General features: G+C 44.1%; 1 protein-coding gene across 2 annotated transcripts in view; it reads right to left on the bottom strand.

Moving 5' to 3' along the window:
• Nucleotides 1–26,890, bottom strand: part of LOC124788173 (YEATS domain-containing protein 4) — a 91,292-nt gene that overhangs the window by 4,518 nt on the left and 59,884 nt on the right. The window contains exon 4 of one of the 2 annotated variants that reach the window (XM_047255328.1): nucleotides 14,817–14,947. The exons of the other annotated variant lie outside the window; for it this stretch is intronic. Coding sequence (XP_047111284.1) covers nucleotides 14,868–14,947 — 80 coding nt within the window. The 3' untranslated portion in view covers nucleotides 14,817–14,867. Of the gene's footprint in view, nucleotides 1–14,816; nucleotides 14,948–26,890 lie in introns of those variants that run through there. 2 annotated transcript variants of the gene reach the window in all.

Genomic DNA, 26,890 nt, shown 5'->3' with positions numbered 1-26,890 from the left:
TGGAAAGCTTTTTGACCAGATGCTCTTTCAGGTTGCTGAAAATATGGAAATCGCATGGTGCAGGATCTGGACATACCAATCAGCATCACCCACAACTGCATGGGGCTGGTCAAATTGTTGGCACCATTTCACTAAGGCTGGACACTACATTGTGTTTGGTCCACACACTGAATTTGGTCCATATACAGACAGAATTTTACAGTGAATCTGTTTGAAATTTAGATATTTTGCCCAAAAGAATTTTACTGTCTTGCAGACTTCAACTTTGGAGTATGTTTCCCACTACCACGACATTTCACTTACACACTGTGATGCACCTACACTCTATACCACAGCAGAACCGTATCTGCAGGAAACCCAGAACATGTAATTTTTTCTGACAATGTGCCACTCATTCCGTAAATAATCTCAAGAGGAATGACATGTGCAGTTTTGTTTCTGAAGTCCCAACATACCTCTGGAAGACTGCAGGTGAAAAGAGACCCTAAAAGGTAAAGGCTTATGTTTGTACATGCTAAAGGGAGTGTTGATAACTGCCATGTTTGGTGATTCTTCATCTAACAATATCTGCAAATACACATTGTTGAACTTAGAAAAACATTTTCCTCCAACAAGCTTTGTGAGATGGTCTTCTGGAGATGGTGTAAGTCTGTTTCTTCTTTTGCCTGGATACTGACTTGATTTAAAGTCTCTGCATAGCGGAGCAAATCCTAGGGTTACTACACTACTACCAAAGGTATGGCCCAATTAATTGTTTAATTGGTTCAGTCACCCAGGCTTTTGAAGTTGATCAAGTTTCTGCTTAAATGCCATTTGTACAGAGACTGGAATGGGCCGCACTTGGCAGAAACAGAGCACCTAGTCTGATAACAAAGAGGTATGAGCCTGGAAATTTGAACTGCACCCGAAATATACGGGTGTGAATGTGGCACAGATGTCATCAAGTTCCTGGAATAGAACCATGCCAGACAATCTGAACTTCAACATTGACGGAGAATCCAAACAATGAGAAGGCATCTAGCCAAAAGTGTTTGCCAACTGAGTGACAATGGACAACAAATAGTGTAATCAGCCATGTGACTTTTTAGGCCATGCCAATTGTGAATTGACTCCAGAGCAGAATTTATCTCTCATCATATGCACCAACTTACAAGAGGCTGGTGCTAATTCTTGATGAGTATATATGTACATACATTTGGAGGTTTACCGAGAAAACTGTGGTTTCTGTGCTCATCTGGGAATGGACTTTTTCTTCCCAACTGTTGTGAGGCTTACAAATATCATGTTAGCTAAATAATTGTCTGGGGAAGCTATTGCCTTAAGTTTATGCTCCATCACTCGACAAGTGAGGAACTGGACTGAATCATCCTAATGGTTTATGGTACACTGTTTGGGGATGCCCATCTTTCCCACAGTGGGTGCTGTCTACCCAGCAGTCCAAACATACTGCACGTGGGCGTGCTAAGGAACAGTCTGGGCATGATGGATGTCACTACTGCATATTCTGATGGGTTATGACTGGCTGTTCAGAGGTCACTGATATATCTGATATTGATGAAATATGACACTGCCACCTTGGAACTGGTGAATAATAATTCAAGAATAATATGCACATTTCCATGTAAGTAGGCATGATTAGATTCAAGAGAGAAGCCAATTTCTTAACAAAAGAAAACATCTCCAGGAAATACAAAGACAGAAAAAGTGAATGTTGGAAACTTTCATCAGGGATCTAAAGGTTCTACAGGGCTGTGAAGTGCTGTATGACCCAATGTAAACGCGTGTCCAAGTCTTTTTTTAACATAGTTAAAGGATGGAGGTGAGGGCAAGTGTCTCTCCACCTGGGAAGTGACCGCTACTTGCAACGGGTGGATATCACATATCTGTGGTTCATCCTTCAGAAGCTAAATTTCTTGATGGAGCAACTCTTTTTGCTGCTGATGTTATTTTGCAACTGCTGCTGCCGCCACGGCAGGTGTTCCAAGAGTTCCATGGGCTCTACTACCATGCTTCTATGTTGACATTTTACCTCATCGCCAAAGATTTGAGACCAGGATTCAACCAAATATCAGGAATGACTCAAAACAAACCTGATAAGGCTGGACAAATTGTCTGGGGCATTCAGAAGCTGATCATCTAGTATTAACAAAACAAACAATGAGGGAATGGACAAGATGAGAATACACTTCAAATAAACAACACTCAGTGAGTAAACTGGGGAGAGAAAAACCAAATACATAGCAAAATTGGAGACCAAGAACCAACAGAGTATTATGACAATGATACGATAGCAAGGCGAATACACCACTGAGTCCAATGAGTGCTGCAGTCGAACTTATCCGCCAAAATCTCTAATTGGCCAGTGACGAAGTCCAGGCACATGTTCCTTGGCAGGCTTTCGAAGTCGCCGGAATGGGATATCAGAGATATCCACAACTGATACCTTCAAAATGATCACATGTTTCTGAAAGAAATATTAACAGAAAGTCATGATAACATGTTTCTGAAAGAAATATTAACAGAAAGTCTGGCAAACAAAATCTGTGATAGAGCCATCTTTTCCCAGTGTGATCTTATCTTATGAATTGACCTCCCTTGCAATAGCACTTTTTGCATGCAATACACACATTCCAATCACTTTGAAGGGGCACTAGCAAAGACAGGACAGAAATCTTACTCAAAGTTAAAGCACAAAAGTGGCAATGTTGCACCATGTAGCAGAGGCAGCTGAGTCAATGAATGGAAGAACTGGCCAGAAGCAGACAGAGGCCTGAAACAGCATGTGGTGTGGTCTGGACCTATGAAGAGATGGATCAGACTGCTCTCATGGGCTTGTTTCAAGTCCCAGTGCCAGCAATTACTCTTCACTTGAAGAATTTAGAGAAAAGATCTCTCAAGTCTCTGGTGTGTTTGAGCAGACTCTTTCATGCCTGCATACTGTCAACAGCTGGTGCCATTCCACCTGTGTAGGACACATAGTCGCCCATAACAGATGAGTGCTCAAAAGAAATGAGAGGTTTCTTTTTTTTTTTTGTCAGTTACCCAACCTTTCACTTGCATTTGTAACAAATCATGATCTTACATAATCTTATCTTCAATTAACTGCATATTTGTAAAAGAGTTGTTGACAGTTACTATTGTATTTTAAGAAAGAAAGAATGGCTGAATTTTGCTAAATCAAAAACTCATTCATCAGTACATGTGTGCTGAAATGACAGAGCAATTATTTACGTCATTCACTAATGCACTATGACCACTACAGGTATTGTACAGGGTGTTCCAAAACTATCTTTTCAATTTTGATTACAAATATCTCAGAAATGGGGACAGCTAGAAAGGTGTGGTATGGAGCATAATGTGCACAAGCACCTAAAGCAGCATTTTTTTCTTTTTCTTTTTTTTTTTGGCACTTCAGTATTTAATGAAAATGGACACCCCTCTCAGCAGCTGGCACGGCTTGAAGAGTGGTTGGTAGAGACCAAATCTGATAACTCGGTCCAGTGGTACTTCTGGACACATTACAGAAGCAAACCACCAGCACATCTGACTAACAGATAATGGTAAACAAGGTTCAAGAAGTATGGAAGTGTTATCAAGAAGAAGAGTTCTGGATATCTGAGCCCAGGTGACAGATGTAGAACAGTAAGAGAAGAATCCATACAAAATGCTAGAATTTCTTTATCAAACGTTGACAGCAGAAATGAAGATACCAAAGCCGTGTGGTCATGATGTGAGATGACCAACCAGCTGATGATCTTGGGGTTTCTGTTCTCTTGCATGAAAAATAAAGATACATCTTCATTCAATGTCTTACACATAACATTTGTGCATTTTGTTGTACCCTGTTAATGTCAAAAATCTATTGTGCGTCTTTCTGTAAGGAGACAAAAACTATCAGTGCATGAGAAAAATCTTATGTTCAAGGAACACACTGCTCAGTAGAATGCTGCCAACAAAACTGCTGCAATGAATTGTGGAGCATTGTGAAGCACTATAACCCTGGCTGCTGCAGCACCAAAGGGTGGGAGGGGAAGATCTATCACCCCATTCCCTGCCCTGCCAATTGCTGCCCACTGCACTTCCAAGTCGAATACTGGCGACTGTGCTGCCAGCTTTCAGAGCTCTTCTCTCGCTGTACGGAGTATAGGCCAAACACGGGGCAGCTCTAAGATCACTTAGATGCCCTGCATGGTACAGATGGCACACGCACTGAACTCTGTTAAACGAATGCTGAAACTTCAGGTGTGTGTAAACATTATGCAGTAAACCACACATCTCTACTTATCCCCATTTCTGAGATATTTGTGATCAAACTTGAAAAAATCATTTTGGAACATTTTATTATTGTTTGTTTTTCTATGGCATTGGAAGAACGAACAAGCATTTGTACCCCCCTGCATTCAATGTTACTGACCCCTATATTGCATAAGCAGTTCCAGAAGACTGGGTGACAAGATTTAGGCAGGCAGTGCTATTACAGCAAAATTGCAAATTAATCTGCATGTACGATCTGTAGTGTCAACCAGTGCATTGTCATGTCTATCCATGATCTTAATGGTATCAACTGAGAGCAGCAATTACAAGGTTCACATAAAAGGACAACTGGGCAGCAGAAAATCCTCAGGAACTTCACAAACAACCACTTTGCAGTCATTGTGTGACAGTTTGGTTTGCCACTTCTGAATTTGGTATGTGTTTTCCACATTTTTTCAAAGCATGTAGCATAACGGTAACTTAATTTAAATCAATACTGTCACATTATGAAGACCTCCTTCTGACCCAAGCTAAACTAGTTCGTTGAGGACCAAGAAGATGGAGAAGTCAGATTACAAGAAGATGGAGCGACTGCTCAAACTGCTCAGCGTTCTCTAGAAATTTTGAGAGAGTTATTTCCTTCACATCTTCTCATGTGACATCGCCTGGCCACCAAGGTCACCTGATTTATCACCTTGTGATGCTTTTCTTAAGGAATAATTACAGGCTCAAAAGCACACCACTCTGCAAGTGCTTAAGGAGGCAGTCACCCAGGAAATGGCTGCTATTCCACCACCAAGAAGTATGGACAACTTCAGGGAAAAGTTTTGTCAATGTCTCAGCAATGGAGGATGCCTTTTACCACAACAAATTTTAAAACTAATTAACGTAAAATGGTACAGTATTTGTTGTTTACCAATAAAAGTATTTTCATTGCATCTTTGTTTGTAACCAGCTTTCGAAATATGAGAGATCTTTTCACTAGAACCTGTATGTTGTTTGTGTTTTTCAGAATCATTTGACCATTGTTCTAACTCCATACTGTTTTACAGTTTGGAGTAGAATTATCATATGTCACAATTACCACAATATAACAGTAGCTTTGTTTCATTGCTCTGTTACAATCCACTAATTGCCTAATTAGGATGGCAACCATATTGTACTCTAAATTACTGTCGCTGCAAGTTCTGTGGCTTTCCTCCTTGCAAATGCAAATTTTATCATACCTGTAATTTAGGTGTGTCACACTGGTGATGTAAAATTTATTGGTGTTTAATTGCATGTATGTCTAGAGTGTGGCCTTTAAATCTGGTGAAACTGATTGCGTACTCAAGCACTGGTCAATCAGTAAGACCATTCAAGCTGTTGCTTCACTGACTGACTGACTGTCTGATTATCAGTCCTGCATGCTACACAATACTGCTTCCTGTTTACAAACATGCATTTTCGATTCTGTTTCAATATTTTATTAACCACTGACCACTTAAAACAAAATAGGTCTAGTCATTAAGTATACAATCTGCAACAAGGGTATTTTCTATAATCTTCTAACAATTTAATTTCATTTCTTTATCAATATTCTTAAAAATTATTACTGTCCACGTTTATTTCAAATTGTCATTGCTGTTAGAAAGACTGTCTTCCTGAAGCAACTTGAGAAGTGTAAAAAAGAGTTAAAAGAGTTTGGCAATCATTTCTGACAATAGTTATATGTACGTGATCACTAATGGCATGTGTTTGGAAATTAACCAAAGCTGTCAATTGCTTTTTCCTTGGTTGCCTTTCTTCTGATGTCTACCCAACTATGTTGTGCCTGTCTCATCACAATCTATGATGTATCTTTTTTTTCCTCTCTCTTGCTACAACACCATATACAGTTATTTTAAAAGCTGTTGCAGTTATCTTCACATTCGGAGTATTAGGTTCTTCATTATCCTTTTTCTCTAAATCCCTCACCAAAAAGAGAGATTGATAGGCATGACTGTATGTTAAGCTTTTGTTCCATTGTTTCATTTTACAGGCATGGCCTGTACAGCTCTCCACATTGGGAAAAGTTTGATAAAGATACAAATGAATACATTCACATCCAGCAAAACAAAATAAACAACAGTTACACCCTCAGCTGAAATTAACATGAGTGTAGATATTTTATAGTGCAGCAAAATGTTTCATTTGTTCTGCAATAGAGGAGTGGGCCACTGGGTAACACATTCTCTCTCCCTCTCCCTCTCCCTCTCCCTCTCTCGTGCACAGAAACAGCAAAGGTCATATGTGCCAATGTCAGAGCCTTAGAACACTACTATGAAAAAGGAGTTAAAAATGACTACACGTTATGCACAATTGACAGTAGGAAGGAGAGCTACAAACAAGAACTCTTGGAGAAAGGTCCACAAAATAAGCTGTACACACAATGGAGGTTACGAACTGAAGACTAAATGACCTTCGCCATATTGCTAAGATGGATAAAAAGTAAAATGCATGCGAAAGCCGGCACATTGTTTGCTAAAACGGCCAATACCTCACACGGCAAACAGACATCAGAACTTAAGAGGTTAAAAAAATGGCATTCGATCAGGTAATGGTGAACTGCCAAAGGTTGATGACAATGAGCACAGATAGTTTGGAGGTCACCACTTAACATATGGCGATGGTTCTAATGGCAGTGCCCAAAATGAAACTTAGTTACAATGATCTTGTGGCGATGGGACTGAGAGGAGATTGGCCAAGCCACTGGGAGAGGTTTAATTCCCAGAGCTTGTTTCCATGAAGGGAAGACCGGTGGTGATGCCAAAATGAGACCACTTGCAGGTAGACATCAACATGATCATCAGCACGAATCGAACAACTAGAGGGCCGAGGTAGGAGGACAGCAGCCGTGGCAGCACCAACTGCAGCCTTGTTCCCTATCAGAACGACGTGGCCACAAAACCACATGAACATCAAACTGGCTCCCTCCATTGTGAGCAAGTGGAAGCTTTCTTGGACCTGCTGCACTAAGGGATGGACTGTGTACAGCACACAGAGGCACTGAAGGGCACAGTGAGTCGGAGAAGATGACATAATTGAAAAGCCTGTGTTGCCACATGTACTGCATGGCCTGATACAGATTGAAGAGCTCTGTTGTAAATACTGAGCAGTGTACTGGAAGCCGATGCTGAAAATTGTTGATGCCAATGATGGAGGCGCACCTGACACGATGGTCAGTCAGAGCCATCAGCTTATATAAATGTCCTATCGCTAAGCTACGTGCCAAGGTTGAGAAACTTACAACAATATATTGAATCTGGAGTAGTTTCCTGAGGAAGCGAATTAAGTCCAAGGTGAACATGGGCCACTGTATGAAGCCAAGGTGGTGAAGAGTTCACACCCACTGGGAAAGTGGCAGGTAGCATGAAGTTAAGCTGCTGGAGCAATAGCCAAAAGCAAACTCTAGAAGGTAAGACAAGAGCGATGCACCCTATACTGGCAGTCAAAGAAGTCATCAAAGATGGAGGCATAGGACGGGCAGCCAGACATCGCAGGCAAATGGCATGCGTATTTGCAGAGTAGAACATCACACCGCTATGACTGCGGTAGTTTGGCAGCTTCTGCATAGAGACTCTAATGGCCAAACGGGCTCTATGATGTTGAATTCCTTTTAGATGGTGTAAGATGGATGAGTGTGCGAAACACACATAGTCTAGTTTCAAATGGACAAGGGATTGGTACAAATGGAGTAGGGTGATCTGCCACTCCCCTGGAAGTACCACTTAGGACTGGGTGTAGCGGCCAGGTGGGAGGACCAAGAAAGTTTTCTATCAAGCATGAGTCCCATGAATTTCATAGTTTCAGAAGAGCAACAGGTCTAAGATGTAATAAAGGTGGAAGAAACCCACTGCGCTGCCAGAAATTCATAAAACAGTTCTGTCAGTGGACAAGCGAAAGCAATTGTCGATGCTCCATGAGTAAAGATGATCGATGCATCACTGGAGATGCAGCTAAAGGAGACAAGTCTGTGGAGAACTGCAATGGACTGCAAAATCATCAACGAGACGGGAGCTAAAGATGCCTGGCAGGAGACAGGCCACAATAGAGTCAATGATTATAGCAAAGAGGGCAAAGCTCAGAACAGCCCTGAGATGCACCCTTTTCCTGGATAAAGGTGTCCAAACAAGGCAGAACCCACATGGACCTTGAAAACTCTATCTGTTAAAAATATCTGACTGAAACGGGGCAGGTGGCCTTGGATGTCCCACATGTGTAGAGTATGAAGGATGCCAGTCCTCCAGCAGGTTCGTAGGCTTTCTCCAAATCAAAAAACACAGCCAAAATCTGGTATTCCTGCAGAAAAATATTCATGACATGGGTTGACTAAGTGGCAAAATGGTCAACTGCAGAGCGGCATGCTCAGAATCCACACTGTGCAGCAGTTAGTAAATTGCAAGATTCGAGTCGCCATACCAACCGGGCATGAATCGTACATTACATCATCATGCAAACACAGCTGGTGAGAGAAATGGAACAGTAGCTAGAAGGAAGGCATTTGTTCTTACTGGGCTTGGGTATGGGTATGACAGTGGCTTCATGTCAGCATCTGGGAAACATGCCATCTGCCCATATGCGATTGTATGTATGAAGGATAAAGTGCTTGCCTGCAAGAGAAAGATGCTGCAACATCTGAACATTAACATAGTCCAAACCTGGGGTGGAAGTTTGGGTGAAGTGAGAGCATGATATAGCTCCCTCATGAAAAGGGGGCATTGTAGCATTCATAATGCTGAGAGGAGAAGGGTATCACCTGAGCCACCTTCACTCGTTTCTGATGGAGAGAGGTAAGGTGATGGTGGGTAGAGCTTTAAATCTCCAAAAAATAGCAGCCTAAGGTGTTGGAGATAACAGCGAGGTCCACAGTGACATCATCCGCTAGTCAGATCAGAAATTGGACAATCAGCCCTGGTCCCAGAGAGCCACTGGAGGTTGGACCACAATACAGAAGAAGGAGCAGAAATGTTAGGAAAGGTAGTAAATGAAATCTAGCTAGCTTTTTTGCTGTCCCGAAGAATGCGATGACACTGTACACACAACTGTTTATAACAAATACAGTTCGTCATAGTAGGATGACTGTTAAACATGCGGGGAGCATGTTTCCGTGCGCATATGGCATCACAGCACACCTGAGTCCACCAAGTGACTGGCACATAGTGTGTTAAAGAGGAAGTGCAAGAAATGGAACATTCAGCAGTGCTAAGGATAAAGTCTGTAAGGTACTCACAACTGGTCATCACAACTGGGGAAATGTTTGGTAAAGATCACCAGGGACGAGTAAAGCCTTTAGTCAGCCTTAGAAAGCTGCCAGGTAGGTTTACACGCAGATGTGGTAGGAGTCAGTATCGGATAGCACAGGGGAAATGGTTGCTTGAGTACGTATCAGAGAGAACGGGCTACTTGAAACAACGGGAGAGTTGGATAGTGCAGAACGAGAGGTCCAAATGGGAACAGGTGTGCATGGAGTCTGAAAGGAACATGCATGCTCCAGTTTGAAGGCAGATGACGTTGAGTTGATCGAAAAGGTCAGCCAAGAGGGCATCTCTCTGACAGGTTCTGGAAGAGCCCCAGACGAGATGTGTACATTAAAGTCACTAAGCAGCAGAAAGGGTGTCGGAGTTGATCATTATCTGAAGGAAGTCTTCCCTGGTTACACAATGACAGTGATGTAAACGTTACAGTGAGATGGTTTCACTATGAATGTCATCTCCGATGAGGAGCATGACTCCTACATAAGATGGAATGCCATTCTCAGGGGGGAAGGTCAAAGTGGACCCGAAAAAAAGTTCGAGAAGTCAAACCTGTCGTGAGGACACACTTTTGTTTCCTGAAGGCAGAAAACAAGTGGACGCTGTGATTCCAAGAACAGCCGTAAGTCTTCCTTGTTGGAACTAACACTGCGAACGTTCCATTGGAGAAGAGTCATGATGGGGAAAGTGGAGGAGCAAAAAGATGTTTTATCACCTTGGAAGCTGTCAAGTGCCAGCCTTCAAAGACTCACTGCCACAGGGTGCAGAAGCTGGAGGCCCTGTCCCATAACATATACAGAGACATTGGCATTCTCACTGCGTTGGCCCCCAGCTTCCAGGGCAGAAAAATGGTTTGCAGTACCAGCGAAACAGAGGTTGGCCGGGTAAGGGTGTTATGCAGTGACACTGTTGAAGAGGATCGCCGAGTCAGTGAAGGAGAAGGCTGTTTGCCTTTGTCTGATTTCTTTGAGTCTTTCCCCGGTTGGCAGAGAAAGACTGAGATGTTTGTTGGCGGGAGGGACGTAAAAAGTCTTCGCAGGAGTATTCTTTCTGTCCTTTCCAGTCTGCCAGTTATGTAGCAGGTGATTTCGCAGTGGTAGGCAGAGAGGTGGTGACTTGTTGAACAGCTGGATGATGATGATGATGATGATGATGATGATGATGATGATGAGGAGGAGGAGGAGGAGGAGGGGGAGGAGGAGGAGGAGACAGAGCTGCTACCATGACACTGGGCAATTTTACAACCATGGTGCTGAATTTGAGGTCACAAGTCTGCGAGGCTATAACCTTTGTGGAATGAGGTGTAGCAAGAACAGTACTGGAAGTGCTAGAAGGTAAAACACAGGGCTTTTGACTAGCCAACAACTTGCGAGCAACAGGGTGAGGCACTTTTTCCTTCACTCTGATCTCCTGGATGGCCCACTCATCAAGATACACGGGACATTGTGAGGATGAGGATGCATGCTCACCATTGCGATTGCTAGAGCGAGGAGAAGGAAGTGGGCAGTTGCTCTCATGAGCATCCATACCACAAGTAACACATTTGGCCATGTTTCGAAAGGAGATTCGATTGTGGATGTAACGTTGACATTGGAAGCAGCGCATTTGGTTTGGAATATACAGTCAGACTGTATGACTTCATAGCCTGCTTTGATCTTGATGGAAGCATTATCCGCTTTGATCTTGATGGAAGCATTATCCTATCTAACATGAGAAAAAGATGAAGGTTTATCACCTCAGAAGTGCCAGCCTTTTTCATTATTAGATGGACTGCAGTGACACCCTGAACATAGAGGTAAGTTTGGGTTGCTCCCTTGGTCAGACCATCAAGTAGCCTAGCAAAAATACACTCCTGGAAATGGAAAAAAGAACACATTGACACCGGTGTGTCAGACCCACCATACTTGCTCCAGACACTGCGAGAGGGCTGTACAAGCAATGATCACACGCATGGCACAGCGGACACACCAGGAACCGCGGTGTTGGCCGTCGAATGGCGCTAGCTGCGCAGCATTTGTGCACCGCCGCCGTCAGTGTCAGCCAGTTTGCCGTGGCATACGGAGCTCCATCGCAGTCTTTAACACTGGTAGCATGCCGCGACAGTGTGGACGTGAACCGTATGTGCAGTTGACAGACTTTGAGCGAGGGCGTATAGTGGGCATGCGGGAGGCCGGGTGGACGTACCGCCGAATTGCTCAACACGTGGGGCGTGAGGTCTCCACAGTACATCGATGTTGTCGCCAGTGGTCGGCGGAAGGTGCACATGCCCGTCGACCTGGGACCGGACCGCAGCGACGCACGGATGCACGCCAAGACCGTAGGATCCTACGCAGTGCCGTAGGGGACTGCATCGCCACTTCCCAGCAAATTAGGGACACTGTTGCTCCTGGGGTATCGGCGAGGATCATTCGCAACCGTCTCCATGAAGCTGGGCTACGGTCCCGCACACCATTAGGCCGTCTTCCGCTCACGCCCCAACATCGTGCAGCCCACCTCCAGTGGTGTCGCGACAGGCGTGAATGGAGGGACGAATGGAGACGTGTCGTCTTCAGCGATGAGAGTCGCTTCTGCCTTGGTGCCAATGATGGTCATATGCGTGTTTGGAGCCGTGCAGGCGAGCGCCACAATCAGGACTGCATACGAGCGAGGCACACAGGGCCAACACCCGGCATCATGGTGTGGGGAGCGATCTCCTACACTGGCCGTACACCACTGGTGATCGTCGAGGGGACACTGAATAGTGCACGGTACATCCAAACCATCACCGAACCCATCGTTCTACCATTCCTAGACCGGCAAGGGAACTTGCTGTTCCAGCAGGACAATGCACGTCCGCATGTATCCCATGCCACCCAACGTGCTCTAGAAGGTGTAAGTCAACTACCCTGGCCAGCAAGATCTCCGGATCTGTCCCCCATTGAGCATGTTTGGGACTGGATGAAGCGTCGTCTCACGCGGTCTGCACGTCCAGCACGAACGCTGGTCCAACTGAGGCGCCAGGTGGAAATGGCATGGCAAGCCGTTCCACAGGACTACATCCAGCATCTCTACGATCGTCTCCATGGGAGAATAGCAGCCTGCATTGCTGCGAAAGGTGGATATACACTGTACTAGTGCCGACATTGCGCATGCTCTGTTGCCTGTGTCTATGTGCCTGTGGTTCTGTCAGTGTGATCATGTGATGTATCTGACCCCAGGAATGTGTCAATAAAGTTTCCCCTTCCTGGGACAATGAATTCACGGTGTTCTTATTTCAATTTCCAGGAGTGTAGTACCATGTGAAGAATTCAGCGTTTGATGGACATCAAAATGAATAGGAGGAGAGAAGCTGCAAGCAGTTGTTGGGTTTGAGAATCACAACTCGTCTCCAAAAGCAAAGCGCCATTATGTAAATGAGAGCAGGATTTCACAGGACCATCAATTGCATCAACACCTTTATGAATTATAAACAGATTAACTGTAGCAAAGGACTGACCATCTTCAGAATGTGATACCACGAGGAACTGAGGTGCATGTGGGAGAGTCTTGGAATCTTTAGCCTCAGTCTGTGTATGTTTAGTAGATGTCGACTGAGATGGTGACTGACTTGTTGAGAGGAAATCCCCCACGATTGCCAGCATCTCTGATGGTGCACTCTTTCCAACTGCTGGCAACTGGTCCTCCATCAGAGGGGGCTGATCTGCCTTGGGTGACTGTTGACACCTCAGGCGGCACCTTCTGAAGTCCTGACAGAGGGGCCAATTGGCATTTTGGGAAGGTAACAGCTCAGGCAATCAACCTTCCCTGCACCTGGCCTGTACCAGGTGGAATGTGCAGACCCTACCTGTAAACCCGGAGCTGGAAATTATGAGTTACTCAGTCTCCTGTTGTGCAGCTGACACTTAACCAGCCTTCAGGAGCACACAGGGAGGAAGAAGAAATGAAGAGGAACCTCAAATGCTGATGCAGAGGAAAGACAGGAGATAGAGAAAGAGAGAAAGGAGGAGAGAAACAAATAGTGTGAGGACTGTTCTGATGTCAGGCTACCGAATATGCAGAAAACATTCCCAAAATTATCCCAGACATGTTCACCAAGGGAGAGGAAGAAGAATAGCAAAAGGATAGACTAGCAGCACGCAAGGGGAAAGATACTGCAAAGGCCGGGGCCCCGTAGTAGCCAAGCATGAACTCGCCAGAGAGTGGTTAGTCCAATGCAGGGGGGGAGGGTGGACGGGGGAGCAACACTTCTAGGCAATCTTCCATCCATTGCTGCAAGGCCTTCTCAGTCAACAATGAGATTACAGTCTGCAGAAAGTGACATTCTCAACTCTGTATTCGCAAAAGATATATTTGGCTGCTAGCTCCTCTTACTTTACTATAAAATGTTTTTGTACTTTGAACAAATCTGCAACCTTCCCCTACCTTTGCAATGAAGATAATTTTCCCTGGATGGTTGGCAAGCTGAACTGATCATAGGCAAAAAAATTTGCTATTGATCAAATTTAACCTGTCCAATTATTATTGGCCAGAGCTAGGAAAAAAGACTGGGCAGTCACCGATGTCCCTACGTTTCGGACTGTCACCGTAAGAAATATTAAAATTGCAGTGCATATCTGAAATACTGCAAAATGCAACTTTCAAAACTACCATTCCCCTTTTAAAATATGTCAGATTTAAAATAATTGAGTTCCTGAGTAGCCAAAGTGGTCAATATCATCTAATCTCGGTGTGCAACATTAATATCCAGAATACCTATTTGTGGAAGACAGTCCTTTGCACAAACCAAATTAAATTTGTTACTTACAAATAACGTTACTCAGTTAGGCTTGGTGCTACATACAGGTATCTTTCAAGTAATATGCATTTTTAACTCTACCACATCATAACCAACTACTGTAGCTTGTCATTCTCGGTGCACAGGTTGTGAATGGAACTGTTCATAAATATGCCTCCGACTGGCTCCAGCAAATAAATTCAGGCAAGGCATAACTGGCGAAAAAAGTCTGAAGATGATACACAGTAACAGAAAATCCTTTTCTTTTACACACAGCTCATTCATCCCAGTGAACTGGAGAAGCTGAATACATGCTTGAGCTCACTAACACACAAAAGATCTTAAATATGTGGAAACTCACATTTTATTTGAGAAACACAGCTTTTTTTCTGTACAACTTTCGGTATCACACTTCTGTTTGTGGAGATTTCAGTCTTCTGGTAGATTGTTCAGGTATCTGAAAAACTTCCTGTTTATATTTTGCAGCTTCTTCACTTGTCTTCTGTCATAGTCTTACAAACAGCTCTCATAACTAATTTTTCATTTATTGTTCCAGACATCAATCACAATTATAATCACTCAAATTTTTAAAGCATGAAGTAAAACAGGCTCATCAAGAATACAGACACAATCATAAACAAAGCTGGGGATAGGAGATTTTGTGTACCTATAAAAAAGGTTTACACAAAATAATAATAATAATAATAATAATAATAATAATAATAATAATAATGAATTAAGGCAGTTAGGCAACAAAGATAAACATAAATTGGTATGTATGATAAATCTGCCTGGTACAGAGAAACCCTGTCATTAGAAATTGAAAAGAATTAAAAAGAATTGAAAAGAATTTAAAAAACTTGAAACTGTGTTTAGGAGATGTAAAAGTCATTCTCATTGTTAAAAAAACTGCTGCAGCTATAGATAGTACAAACACAGGCTTATTAAGGAACATGTGTTCTTTTCTGATCTTGGACTGCTGCACTTGTGCAATATATGCTTGGAAAGCAAGGCCACCCCAAAAGCATAAGGTAGGTTGTAACTTTGTAAAATAAAGTTGATGAATGTGACAATTAAAATCAACCCACTTGAAGTAGTATGTAAGGCTCATGACAAAGTATGAAAAATACACTGGGTTTTCTAGTGAGTGCTGTTTTATGATAATGCAGACAGTTAAAAGGACATTAAAGGTTGGTTGGTTGATTTGTGGGGGTTGAAGGGACCAGACTACAAAGGCCATCGGTCCCTTTTTCCACAATCATGAAAACCCACAAGGAATATCAACAAGCAATGGAGGTAACAAGGGACGACACAGAACAAGAAAGACACAGACAATGACCAGAAAACAAGGAATTAAAAGCACACAGATTTGTACAGTGGTTGGCCGACCATGGAAACAAAAAAAGGAAAAGCCAAATAGCCAACCACGAAGAGAGACACTAAACATCTCAATCTAAAACTGTAGGCCAAAGGTCAGACGCAACACACAAAAAGGACAAACCCTCAGATTGAGCGATAAAAGCCCCCTGCTCGAAAAGAACTCCAAACAAAGCCTGCCGCTGCAGCGTCATCTGTTAAAAGAGCAGGGAGAATATCGGGCAGCGCAAACGTCTATCTGAGCGCAGTTAACAGCGGACAGTCCGACAAGATGTGGACCACTGTCAACGCTGACCCGGAACGACATAGAGGTGGGTTCTCATGGTGCAATCAATGACCGTGCATCAGTCAGGTGTGGCCAATGCGTAGCCGGCAGAGAACAATTGAGTCCTTGGAAGAGGCTCGCATGGAGGAGCGCCACACACCTGTAGTCTCTTTGATGACCAGAAGTTTGTTGGGTGAAGGCAGGGTGCGCCATTCATAACTCCCAGTAATAAGGACTTTCTGCCGCAATATGGACTGGTGTTCACATTCCGAAAGGCCAATCTCCAGGGCTGGTTTACTGATAGCCTGTTTGGCCAGCCTGTCAACATATTCATTACACGGGATGCTGACATGACCTGGGGTCCACACAAAAACTACAAAGCGGCCTCAATGAGCAAGAGTATGGATGGACTCCTGGATAGCCATCACTAGACAAAAGTGACAAAAACACTGGTTGATAGCTCATAAGCCGCTAAGGGAGTCACTACAGATAACAAACGACTCACCTGAGCAGGAGTGGATATACTCTAGGGTGCAAAAGATGGTTACCAGCTCTGCAGTGAAAACATTGCAGCCGCCCAGCAATGAACATTGTTCAGATCGATCCCCAAGAGTAGAAGAATAACCAACTTGACCAGCAACCATCGAACCAACGGTATAGACCACATCAGAGCTGTGACAAGTGGCAAGAATGGAAAGAAAGCGGCAGCAGAGGGCCTCAGGAGGGACTGAGTCCTTTGAGCCCTGTGCCAAATCCAGCCAAAGGCATGGGTGGGGCACACACACCACAGGGGAATATGTAAACGGGCCCAGGAAAGAGGTGGGAGAGAGATAAACTCAAGCCCACAGAGAAGAGTCTGAATGCAAACCACAATCGTACACCCTGATCGAGGCTGCCGTTTGGGAAGATGGACGAAAGAGTTGGGGAACAGGAGATGGTAATTTGGATGCCCAGGCAAGCTACAAACATGAGCAGCATAAGCAGCCAGTAGTCATCGGTGCCAGATCCTCAATGGAGGGACACCAGCCTCCACAAGTATGCTGTTTACAGGGCTTGTGCAGGAAGCTCCAGAAGTGAGTCGGATCCCGCCAATGGTGGATGCCAATGGTGGAGACGTACCTTTCCCAGCACTCCTGCTTCCATTGCCGAATAATATGTCGGGCTCAGGCATGGAGCCGCTTAAAGGTAAGGAGGTTTTCCAGTGACGGATGCAGCTTATGACGTTGGACGGCCCGCATGCATTCTCTAATTGCCTCAGCGATCTCCGGTGACCACCAAGGCACAGTCCTCTGCCGAGGGGATCCAGAAGAACAGGGAATTGCAGATTCCACTGCAGAAACGATGCCAGTGGTTATCGTGTTAACCACCACATCAATGGCATTATGAGAAAGAGGCTTACTGGTGGAAATGGAGGTGAATGAGTCCCAGTCAGCCGTATTCAAAGCCTATCTGGGGAGGCACCCAGAAAAGTGACGGTGTGGCAGTGACAGAAAGATCAGAAAGTGGTCACTATCGCACAAGTCATCATGCACACCCCATTGGACAAATGATAGAAGGCCAGGGCTGCAGACCGAAAGGTCAATGGCTGAGTAAGTGCCATGCGCCACACTGAAATGTGTGGAGGCACCATTATTTAAAAGAGAAAGATCGAGCTGTGCCACCACTTGCTCAACGACACTGCCTTAACCTGTTGCCACCAATCCACCCCACACAGGGTTATTGGCATTGAAGTAGCCCAGTAACAGAAAAGGTGGCGGCAGTTGAGCTATCAGTGCAGCCAATACACACTGTGGGACATCACCATCTGGTGGAAGATAGACACTGCAGAAGGTAACAGCCTGTGACGTCCACACCCTAACAGCAACAGCCTCTACAGGCATTTGAAGAGGCAAATGCTCACTGTAAAGAGAGTTAAGGACATAGACGCAGACTCCTTCAGATACCCTCTCATAAGCTGCCCAATTCTTATAATAACCCTGATAGCCATGGAGGGCGAGGGTTCGCAACGCCAGAAACCAAGTTTCCTGGAGAGCAATGCAAAAGAAAGGGTGAAAGCTGAGAAGTTGTCGGAGCTCAGCAAAGTGGTGGAAAAAACCGCTGCAATTCCAATGGAGAGTGACATTGTCTGCGGCTGAAAAAGGCGTGAAGGGACCGAGGAGGCAGATTACGCCACTGGGCTATCTATCACCACCGGAGAGCCTGAATCAAGGACCATTTCGTCTGAAGAAGAGGTGAGATTGATGTCATCGGGGAATTCCAAAATCTGCAAATCATCCTCAAGACGCAGAGCTGGTAGTAACAGGTGGCACAGAGGCAACCTAAATCTCTTCAGTCTTACCCAGCTTTTTCTTCTTCCTCTCCTCCTGCCACTGCTCCTTAGGATGAAACTGGAAGGGAGTCACAGAAGGAGGGCCAGGGACAGATGAAGGGCAGGAAGGTGTGTGATCTGCTGCTCCTGGCTTCTTGAGCCACTGACTGAAGTCAGCTGTAGCACTGGAGGATGCCTTAGAAGGTAGACTTCCAAGCGACCCTTTACATGCGAGAGAAGCCGGAGGAGGCTGGTGTACCTCCGGCGGGAGGGGTGGGGGGTGGAGGGATCCGATACCCCTGTTAGTTTGGGGGGTTGATCTCCCAAAGGAGGTACCTTGGGAGTACCAGAAGAAACAGTGTCCCCCATCACAGACACAGGGGAAGAACCAGGGCGGGCCCCAGGGCCCACTGGAAGCTTAGCAACCACAGGGACAGCCATCGCCACAGGGCGGGAGTGGGGCAACGAAGTCGAAGTTGCTGTCGCAGCATATGATGTAGTCATCTGCACAGGATGAAGCCGTTCATATTTTCTCTTCGCTTCCTGGTAGGTGAGCCTGTCTAGGGTTTTGATTCCCACGATTCACCACTCCTTACGGAGAACAGGGCAGTCAGGTGAGCAGGGGGCGGGGTGCTTCCCAAAGTTGACACAAGTGGGAGGAGGGACACACACAGTGCCTGGGTGCAGAGGACGACCACAATCCCTGGAAGTACAACAATCCCTGGAAGTACAACAACCCCTGGAAGTACAACGAAATGACATGTGAACAAACTTCCAACACTTCAAGCACCGCATAGGGGGGAAGGACATATGGTTTCACATCACAACGGTAAACCATCACCTTGACCTTTTCAGGCAACGAGTCACCCTCAGAGGCCAAGATGAAGGCACTGGTAGAAACCCTGTTGTCTTTGGGTCCCCTACACACGCACTGGACGAAGGTGACACCCCGTCGCTCTAAGTTGGCGCGTAGCTCCTCATCCAACTGCAAAAGGAGGTTGCGATGGTAAATAAGACCCTGGACCAAGTTAAGGCTTTTATGGGGAGTAATCAACACAAGGATATCACCCAGCTTGTCACAGGCGAGCAACGCTTGTGATGGGCTGGGGAGGCCGCTTGGTTCAAAATCACCCCGCTATACATTTTAGACAACACCGCCACTTCCCCAAACCTATCTTCGAGGTGGTCTACGAAAAACTGGGTCTTTGTTGCCTTAAAAAGGTCTTTCCATCCGTCCTGCTGCAAACTAGGTACCAAGGTGAATACGGCTCTTGAGACCTGGGTGCCCTACGGTCCTCCGAAGGTGTAGCCAGGGAATGGAATGATGAGGAACCATACGTCGCAGCATCAAAATCATTTCTGACACGCTTGGAGACTGCTGGGGCTGAGCGACCACCAACTTGATTCAATTTAATCCATTTCTTAGGGGTCATCCACCCTTATGCCACTCACTCTGACCAGCAGCTCTCCCCACGGGCGCCACCCAGCCTCAGCAAGGACCACCTGGCGGGATGGCAATTGCCGGGAGTCCTGGTGCCCCAGAAGGACGGGCACCTACTCCTTGGCATACACGGGGAGGTCTCAGCTCAGGCATCAGCAGTGCAATCCCTGTGTTGTCAGGGGCTACCACCAAGAAGGTACATGAGAACCCCACCATGACGGACTGGATACCGCACTGGATTTTGGGTGTCGAAATGGCGAAATGGTTCAGAATTGTCATGGGTGTGAAGGATGGTACGGTGTAGGAGACGAGAAGGAGGCAACCAATAAGATGTTGGATGCAAAGCCCGCTACACGATAAGTAGCATGCAAGATCTTGGTGCATCATCATCATCATCATCATCATCATTTAAGACTGATTATGCCTTTCAGCGTTCAGTCTGGAGCAAAGCCCCCCCTTATAAAATTCCTCCATGATCCCCTATTCAGTGCTAACATTGGTGCCTCTTCTGATGTTAAACCTATTACTTCAAAATCATTCTTAACCGAATCCAGGTACCTTCTCCTTGGTCTGCCCCGACTCCTCCTACCCTCTACTGCTGAACCCATGAGTCTCTTGGGTAACCTTGCTTCTCCCATGCGTGTAACATGACCCCACCATCTAAGCCTGTTCGCCCTGACTGCTACATCTATAGAGTTCATTCCCAGTTTTTCTTTGATTTCCTCATTGTGGACACCCTCCTGCCATTGTTCCCATCTACTAGTACCTGCAATCATCCTAGCTACTTTCATATCCGTAACCTCAACCTTACTGATAAGGTAACCTGAATCCACCCTGCTTTCGCTCCCACACAACAAACTTGGTCGAAAGATTGAACGGTGCACAGATAACTTAGTCTTGGTGCTGACTTCCTTCTTGCAGAAGAGAGTAGATCGTAGCTGAGCGCTCACTGCATTAGCTTTGCTACACCTCGCTTCCACTTCCTTCACTATGTTGCCATCCTGTGAGAATATGCATCCTAAGTACTTGAAACCGTCCACCTGTTCTAACTTCGTTCCTCCTATTTGGCACTCAATCCGTTTAGATTTCTTTCCCACTGACATTACTTTCGTTTTGAAGATGCTAATCTTCATACCATAGTCCTTACATTTCTGACCTAGCTCTGAAATATTACTTTGCAAACTTTCAATCGAATCTGCCATCACAACTAAGTCATCTGCATATGCAAGACTGCTTATTTTGTGTTCACATATCTTAATCTCACCCAGCCAGTCTATTGTTTTCAACATATGATCCATAAATAATATGAACAACAATGGAGACAGGTTGCAGCCTTGTCTTACCCCTGAAACTACTCTGAACCATGAACTCAGTTTACCGTCAACTCTAACTGCTGCCTGACTATCCATGTAAAGACCTTTAATTGCTTGCAAAAGTTTGCCTCCTATTCCATAATCTCGTAGAACAGACAATAACTTCCTCCTAGGAACCCGGTCATATGCCTTTTCTAGATCTATAAAGCATAGATACAATTCCCTGTTCCACTCATAACACTTCTCCATTATTTGTCGTAAGCTAAAGATCTGGTCCTGACAACCTCTAAGAGGCCTAAACCCACACTGATTTTCATCCAATTGCTCCTCAACTAATACTCGCACTTTCCTTTCAAGAATACCTGAGAAGATTTTACCCACAACGCTGATTAAAGAGATACCTCTGTAGTTGTTACAATCTTTTCTGTTTCCATGTTTAAAGATTGGTGTGATTATTGCTTTTGTCCAGTCTGATGGAACCTGTCCCGACTCCCAGGCCATTTCAATTATCCTGTGTAGCCATTTAAGACCTGACATTCCACTGTACTTGATGAGTTCCGACTTAATTTCATCCACCCCAGCTGCTTTATTGCACTGCAATCTATTGACCATTTTCTCCACTTCCTCAAACGTGATCCTATTTCCATCATCATTCCTATCCCATTCTACCTCGAAATCTGAAACATTACTGATCGTATTTTCACCTACATTGAGCAACTCTTCAAAATATTCCCTCCATCTGCCCAAGGCATCCACAGGATTCACCAGCAGTTTTCCTGACCTGTCCAAAATACTTGTCATTTCCTTCTTACCTCCCTTTCGAAGACTGCTAATTACACTCCAGAATGGTTTTCCAGCAGCTTGACCCAATGTCTCCAACCTGTTTCCAAAGTCTTCCCAAGATTTCTTCTTGGATGCTGCAATTATCTGTTTGGCTTTGTTTCTTTCTTCAACATAACTTTCTCTGTCTACCTGAGTTCTAGTATGTAGCCATTTTTTATACGCCTTCTTTTTCCTTTTACAGGCTGCCTTGACTGTGTCATTCCACCAAGCTGTTTGCTTCCTCCTACTTTTACACACTACTGTTCCAAGACATTCTTTAGCCACTTCTAGTACTGTGTCCCTGTACCTTGTCCATTCCTTTTCCAATGACTGTAATTGACTACATTCAACTAACTGGTACCTTTCTGAGATCGCTGTTATGTACTTGTGCCTGATTTCCTTATCCTAAAGTTTCTCCACTCTTATCCTCCTACATATGGACCTGACCTCCTGCACTTTCGGCCTCGCAATCCCAATTTCACTGCAGATTAAATAATGATCAGTGTCATCAAAGAATCCCCTGAATACACGTGTGTCCCTCACAGCCTTCCTGAATTCCTGATCTGTTATTATATAGACAATGACAGATCTGGTTCCCCTGCTTTCCCAAGTATACCGGTGAATGTTCTTATGTTTAAAAAAGGAGTTTGTGATTACTAAGCCCATACTGGCACAGAAATCCAAGAGTTGCTGCCCGTTCCTGTTGGCCTCCATATCCTCTCCAAATTTACCCATAACCTTTTCATACCCTTCTGTTCGATTTCCAATCCTGGCGTTAAAATCACCCATGAGCAGAACACTGTCCTTGTCCTTTACTCTAACAACTACATCACTGAGTGCCTCATAAAAACTATCCATCTTATCTTGATCAGTCCCTTCACAATGCGAATATACTGACACAATCCCAATTTTCTTGCTAGACACTGTCAAATCTATCCACATCTGTCGTTCGTTTACATACCTTATTGCAACTACGCTGGGTTCCATTTCTTTCCTGATGTAAAACCCTACACCCCATTGTGCTATTCCTGCTTTGACTCCTGACAAGTAGACCTTGTATTCTCCCACTACCTCTTCTTTCTCACCCCTTACCCGAATGTCACTAACAGCTAAAACGTCCAGCCCCATCTTACTTGCAGCCTCTGCCAGCTCTACCTTCTTCCAAGAGTAGCCCCCATTGATATTAATAGCTCCCCATCTCATTACCATTTGTTTGCCAAGTCGTATCTTAGGAGTCCCTGGTTTGTCAGTTAGAGGTGGGACTCCATCACCTCCAAAGGTCCGAGGCATTTTGCTCTGATTGTTGCCAGCATCATATTTAAAGTACCAGGGAAGCAGGTTGCTAGCCTTACTTGCCCCGAGTCCCATTGGGTTTTACCCCTAACGGCTGAGGGACTAACCGGTGGATTTGGTAGTCTTTGCCGTATGAGTACAAAGGTGACCATGACTCAGAATATGTCCGAGATGCCCAGCCTTATTCCAAAGTAACTGGTATCCCGACTGTCGGGACCACTTACTTGGCCACTCATACGTTGCCCGTGGTTCATGAACTAGGACATGACTACAGGAACCCACACCAGATCTTGGTGCATGGCGGACAAAAAAAAAAAGACACAACAACAACAACAACAACAACAACACGTAAGGCATCCTTTCCCAAATGGCACACACTAGCAACAGAAAGTTAGAAAAGATGGAGGACAAACCCGAGAGGGGACCAACACATTAAGGCCAAAATGTGAGAGACTCCTTTTAGTCACCTCTAACAACAGGCAGGAATACCGCAGGCCAATTCTAAGCCCCGAACCCACAGGGGGGAAAAGGACATTAAAGATTAACGCCATGTTGGGTAATGATAGATAGAGTGAGTACAAGATGAAAGTGAACAAGGACAGGAAGGAATATTGTTAGAAGCCTTATTTGGGGAATCAGATCAGAATCTGTTCCGTCCCTCAGAAATGCATTTGACCTTTGTACAAGAGAAAAGTTATTGACTCTCACAAATAAAGTGGTGTATGTACAGCTACACAATAGGCCTACCAAATGCTCTTGCTAAAAATTGCAGCTATATGTCATCTATATTAACAAAAAAGGAAGGAAAGAAGGGAGATTAGGGTTTAACATTCTGTCGGCAACAGGGCATCAGAGAAAGAACACAAGCTTGCATTACGAAAGGATGGGGAAGGAAATTGGTTGTGCCCTTTTCAAAGGATCCGTCCTAGCATTTGCCTGGAGTGTTTTAGGAAAATCGTGGAAAAACCAAATCCAGACAGCCAGATGGGGAATAGAACCACTGTCCTCCCGAACGCAAGCCCAATGTGCTAAGTACTGTGTCACCTTGCTTGCAAACAAAGAAAGAGGTCAAACAAGAAGTCACTTCCATCAATTATGATATACATGTAATGTAATTTGAAATGGAATTTACATACATTTTGACATGCTGTAATGGAAATGTACATACAATATGGTAATTTGACTTTTTTTCTTTTCTGTACTGGTGTTCTGTATACAAACAGTAACACAGATGCTACAGTGTCAATCACATGCCTCCTATTAACAAATATAAGCAACTCATGAGAGTGATTAAAGGTCCATTATTAGACGTATGTAAAAAAGATCATAGCCAAAAATACAATACATTTAACTGATGTTGTAAAGTATAAAGCATAGTGACAAACATTACTGGTGTAATGATGTATAGTACCATTTTATAGTTATTTTACTAATATTTAAATAACTGAACAATGCTTAGTTTGTGTGGGCAAGAAATCGGTGAAAACTGTTTGTTGATGTATAAAGTAAGTCATGCTCACAAGAGAATCTAAAAATGGTAACCCATACAAAACTGCAGATGCTAGACCTGGTTGTAACAGGAGTTTTTGGTGTTGTATGTGGCTAAATATGGAATAAACAAAAATCCTTTATAAACAACATGTTGCTCAATAATGTTAACATGTGGATTGCATTATGCACCTATTTTCAGTTTGTAGTATTAGACTGTGATGAAGTGCTGGTGCTTTAGAGTGTTTCTAATTACACAAGGCTCACCTGTTATAATAATTTTACAAAAATAAAATAAAAATAAATTTACAATTATAATTGTAGTGTGCATAATTACCACAAAATGTTCCACAATACACACACACAGTGCACTGTTAAACTAAGTACACAATTTTTCACTAATGGATGGTGCATGCAAACTGGTGTAATGCTGACAAATTCTTGGCTGGAAGGTCTAAACATCATGTTTTTAAAAAAGTTATTTTATTTTTTGCATATTATACACAAGCACATGAGGATTTCATATTACTGTAAGTAGTTTGACCAGCCATTGGCTCACCTTGAGCCTAAAGGTACATGATGAAAGAGTTGGTGTAACATTCCCACTATACTGCTAACGACACTACAGTGGAACCCCACTTAACAAGCACTTCCCATAATGTACAATTTGCATGAGCAAAACAAACTGTAAAAAAATTATTCGCTTGATGAGCAATGTTTTGCATAACGAGTGACGGCGATTTAGTGTGACATCACCAGCCGATTTAGTGGACTTCACCAGCCGATTTAGTTTGCATGTGGTGGGCAAAACATTCAACAATATGGACACCTTTCATTGTTGGACGTGGCATTGAACAATGTCTTTAGTACATACTGCAGTGTGGGTTTAGCACTCTTTCTGCTACCATTTTAGTACAGCTTGTGATCATACAATTTTCTGAACTTGTATTCACACAGTGTTTTTGTGTATGCAAATTTTAATAACCTCTGTACAAATGTCCCCAAAATAAAGCTGCAAGAAGATGACCATAAGAGAAAGAAAATGACCTTATAAATGAAATGTAAAATGCAAAAACACAAACATGGTGGGAGTGTTGCTAGTTTAGCACACATATACAATTGATCTACATCAACTATTTGCACTATCCTCAAGAACGAGGACAAGATTTAGGATAGAACTTCAAAGGGAGTGTCAAGAGTATCTTAACAATGGTTTCATATTCTGGACAACATTGAAAGGTTGCTCCTTATATGGTTAAATGAAAGCAACTGCAAGGCAACATATTAACGAGATCACCATTTGTGAGAAGATGAGAATTATTTTCGCTGGCCTGGTTAAGAAGAAACCAGGATCATCAACAGCCGAAGTGTTAAAAGCTGTGGGTGGTTCGAGAAGTTTAAGAGAAGAACCAGTACCCACAGCATTGTGAGGCACAGTGAAACAGCCAGCTCCGACACAAAGGCAGCAGACAACTTCTTCAGAAACTTCAAGATGCTTGTAGATTCTACGGGTTATCTGCCACAACAGGTTTTTAATTATGACAAGACAGGTCTATTCTGAGAAAATATGCTGAAGTGTGCACCTTGATAATAAAAGAGGAGAATGCACTGCACAGTCAAAAGACAATGAAAGACATCTCACACTGCTATTCTGTGCCAATGCAAGAGGCGATTTGAAAATTAAACTGCTGCTTGTCTACCACTCGGAAACTCCACAAGCCTTCAAGAAGTGTAAAGTCCAGAAGAGCAGGTTAAATGTGAGGCTTGGGCAACAAGTGATCTTTTTTGTGATAGTGTTTGGTCCTTTGGTGAAAAAATATTTGCTTGAGATGAATCTGCCATTCCATGTCTTGCTTGATGCAGACAACAAGACCACCTCCTTGAAGAATTTCAATTTATCAAGAACCAACTTCTGCCTTCCAACAACACACTGTTACTCCAGCCTAAGGACCAGCAGATGAATTCTAACTTTGAGAAGCTCTACACTAAAGCACTCTTGAGCACTGCTTTCAGTTGACTAAAGTCACCACTCTCACTCACAGAGAGTTTTGGAAATATTACTTCAACATTGTTGCCTGCATCAATATGATCGAACAGGTGTGGGAAAGGGGTTACCAAGGGAACTCTCACTTCTGCTTGGAAGAAGCATTGGCTGCAGTGCACTGTCAGATCTGACTCTGAGGCAGTACCCGTGGAGCCTGTGGTCAGTGAGATTGTGTCTTTGGCCAAGACCATGGGACTGGAAGTGGGTAACAATGGTATCAGTGAGCTTGTGGAAGATCACAGCCAAGAAATGACCACCA

This window comes from Schistocerca piceifrons, chromosome 3, assembly GCF_021461385.2.
Source record: "Schistocerca piceifrons isolate TAMUIC-IGC-003096 chromosome 3, iqSchPice1.1, whole genome shotgun sequence".
Taxonomy (NCBI): Eukaryota; Metazoa; Arthropoda; class Insecta; order Orthoptera; family Acrididae; genus Schistocerca; species Schistocerca piceifrons.
This window is presented reverse-complemented; position numbering and strand designations above follow the sequence as displayed.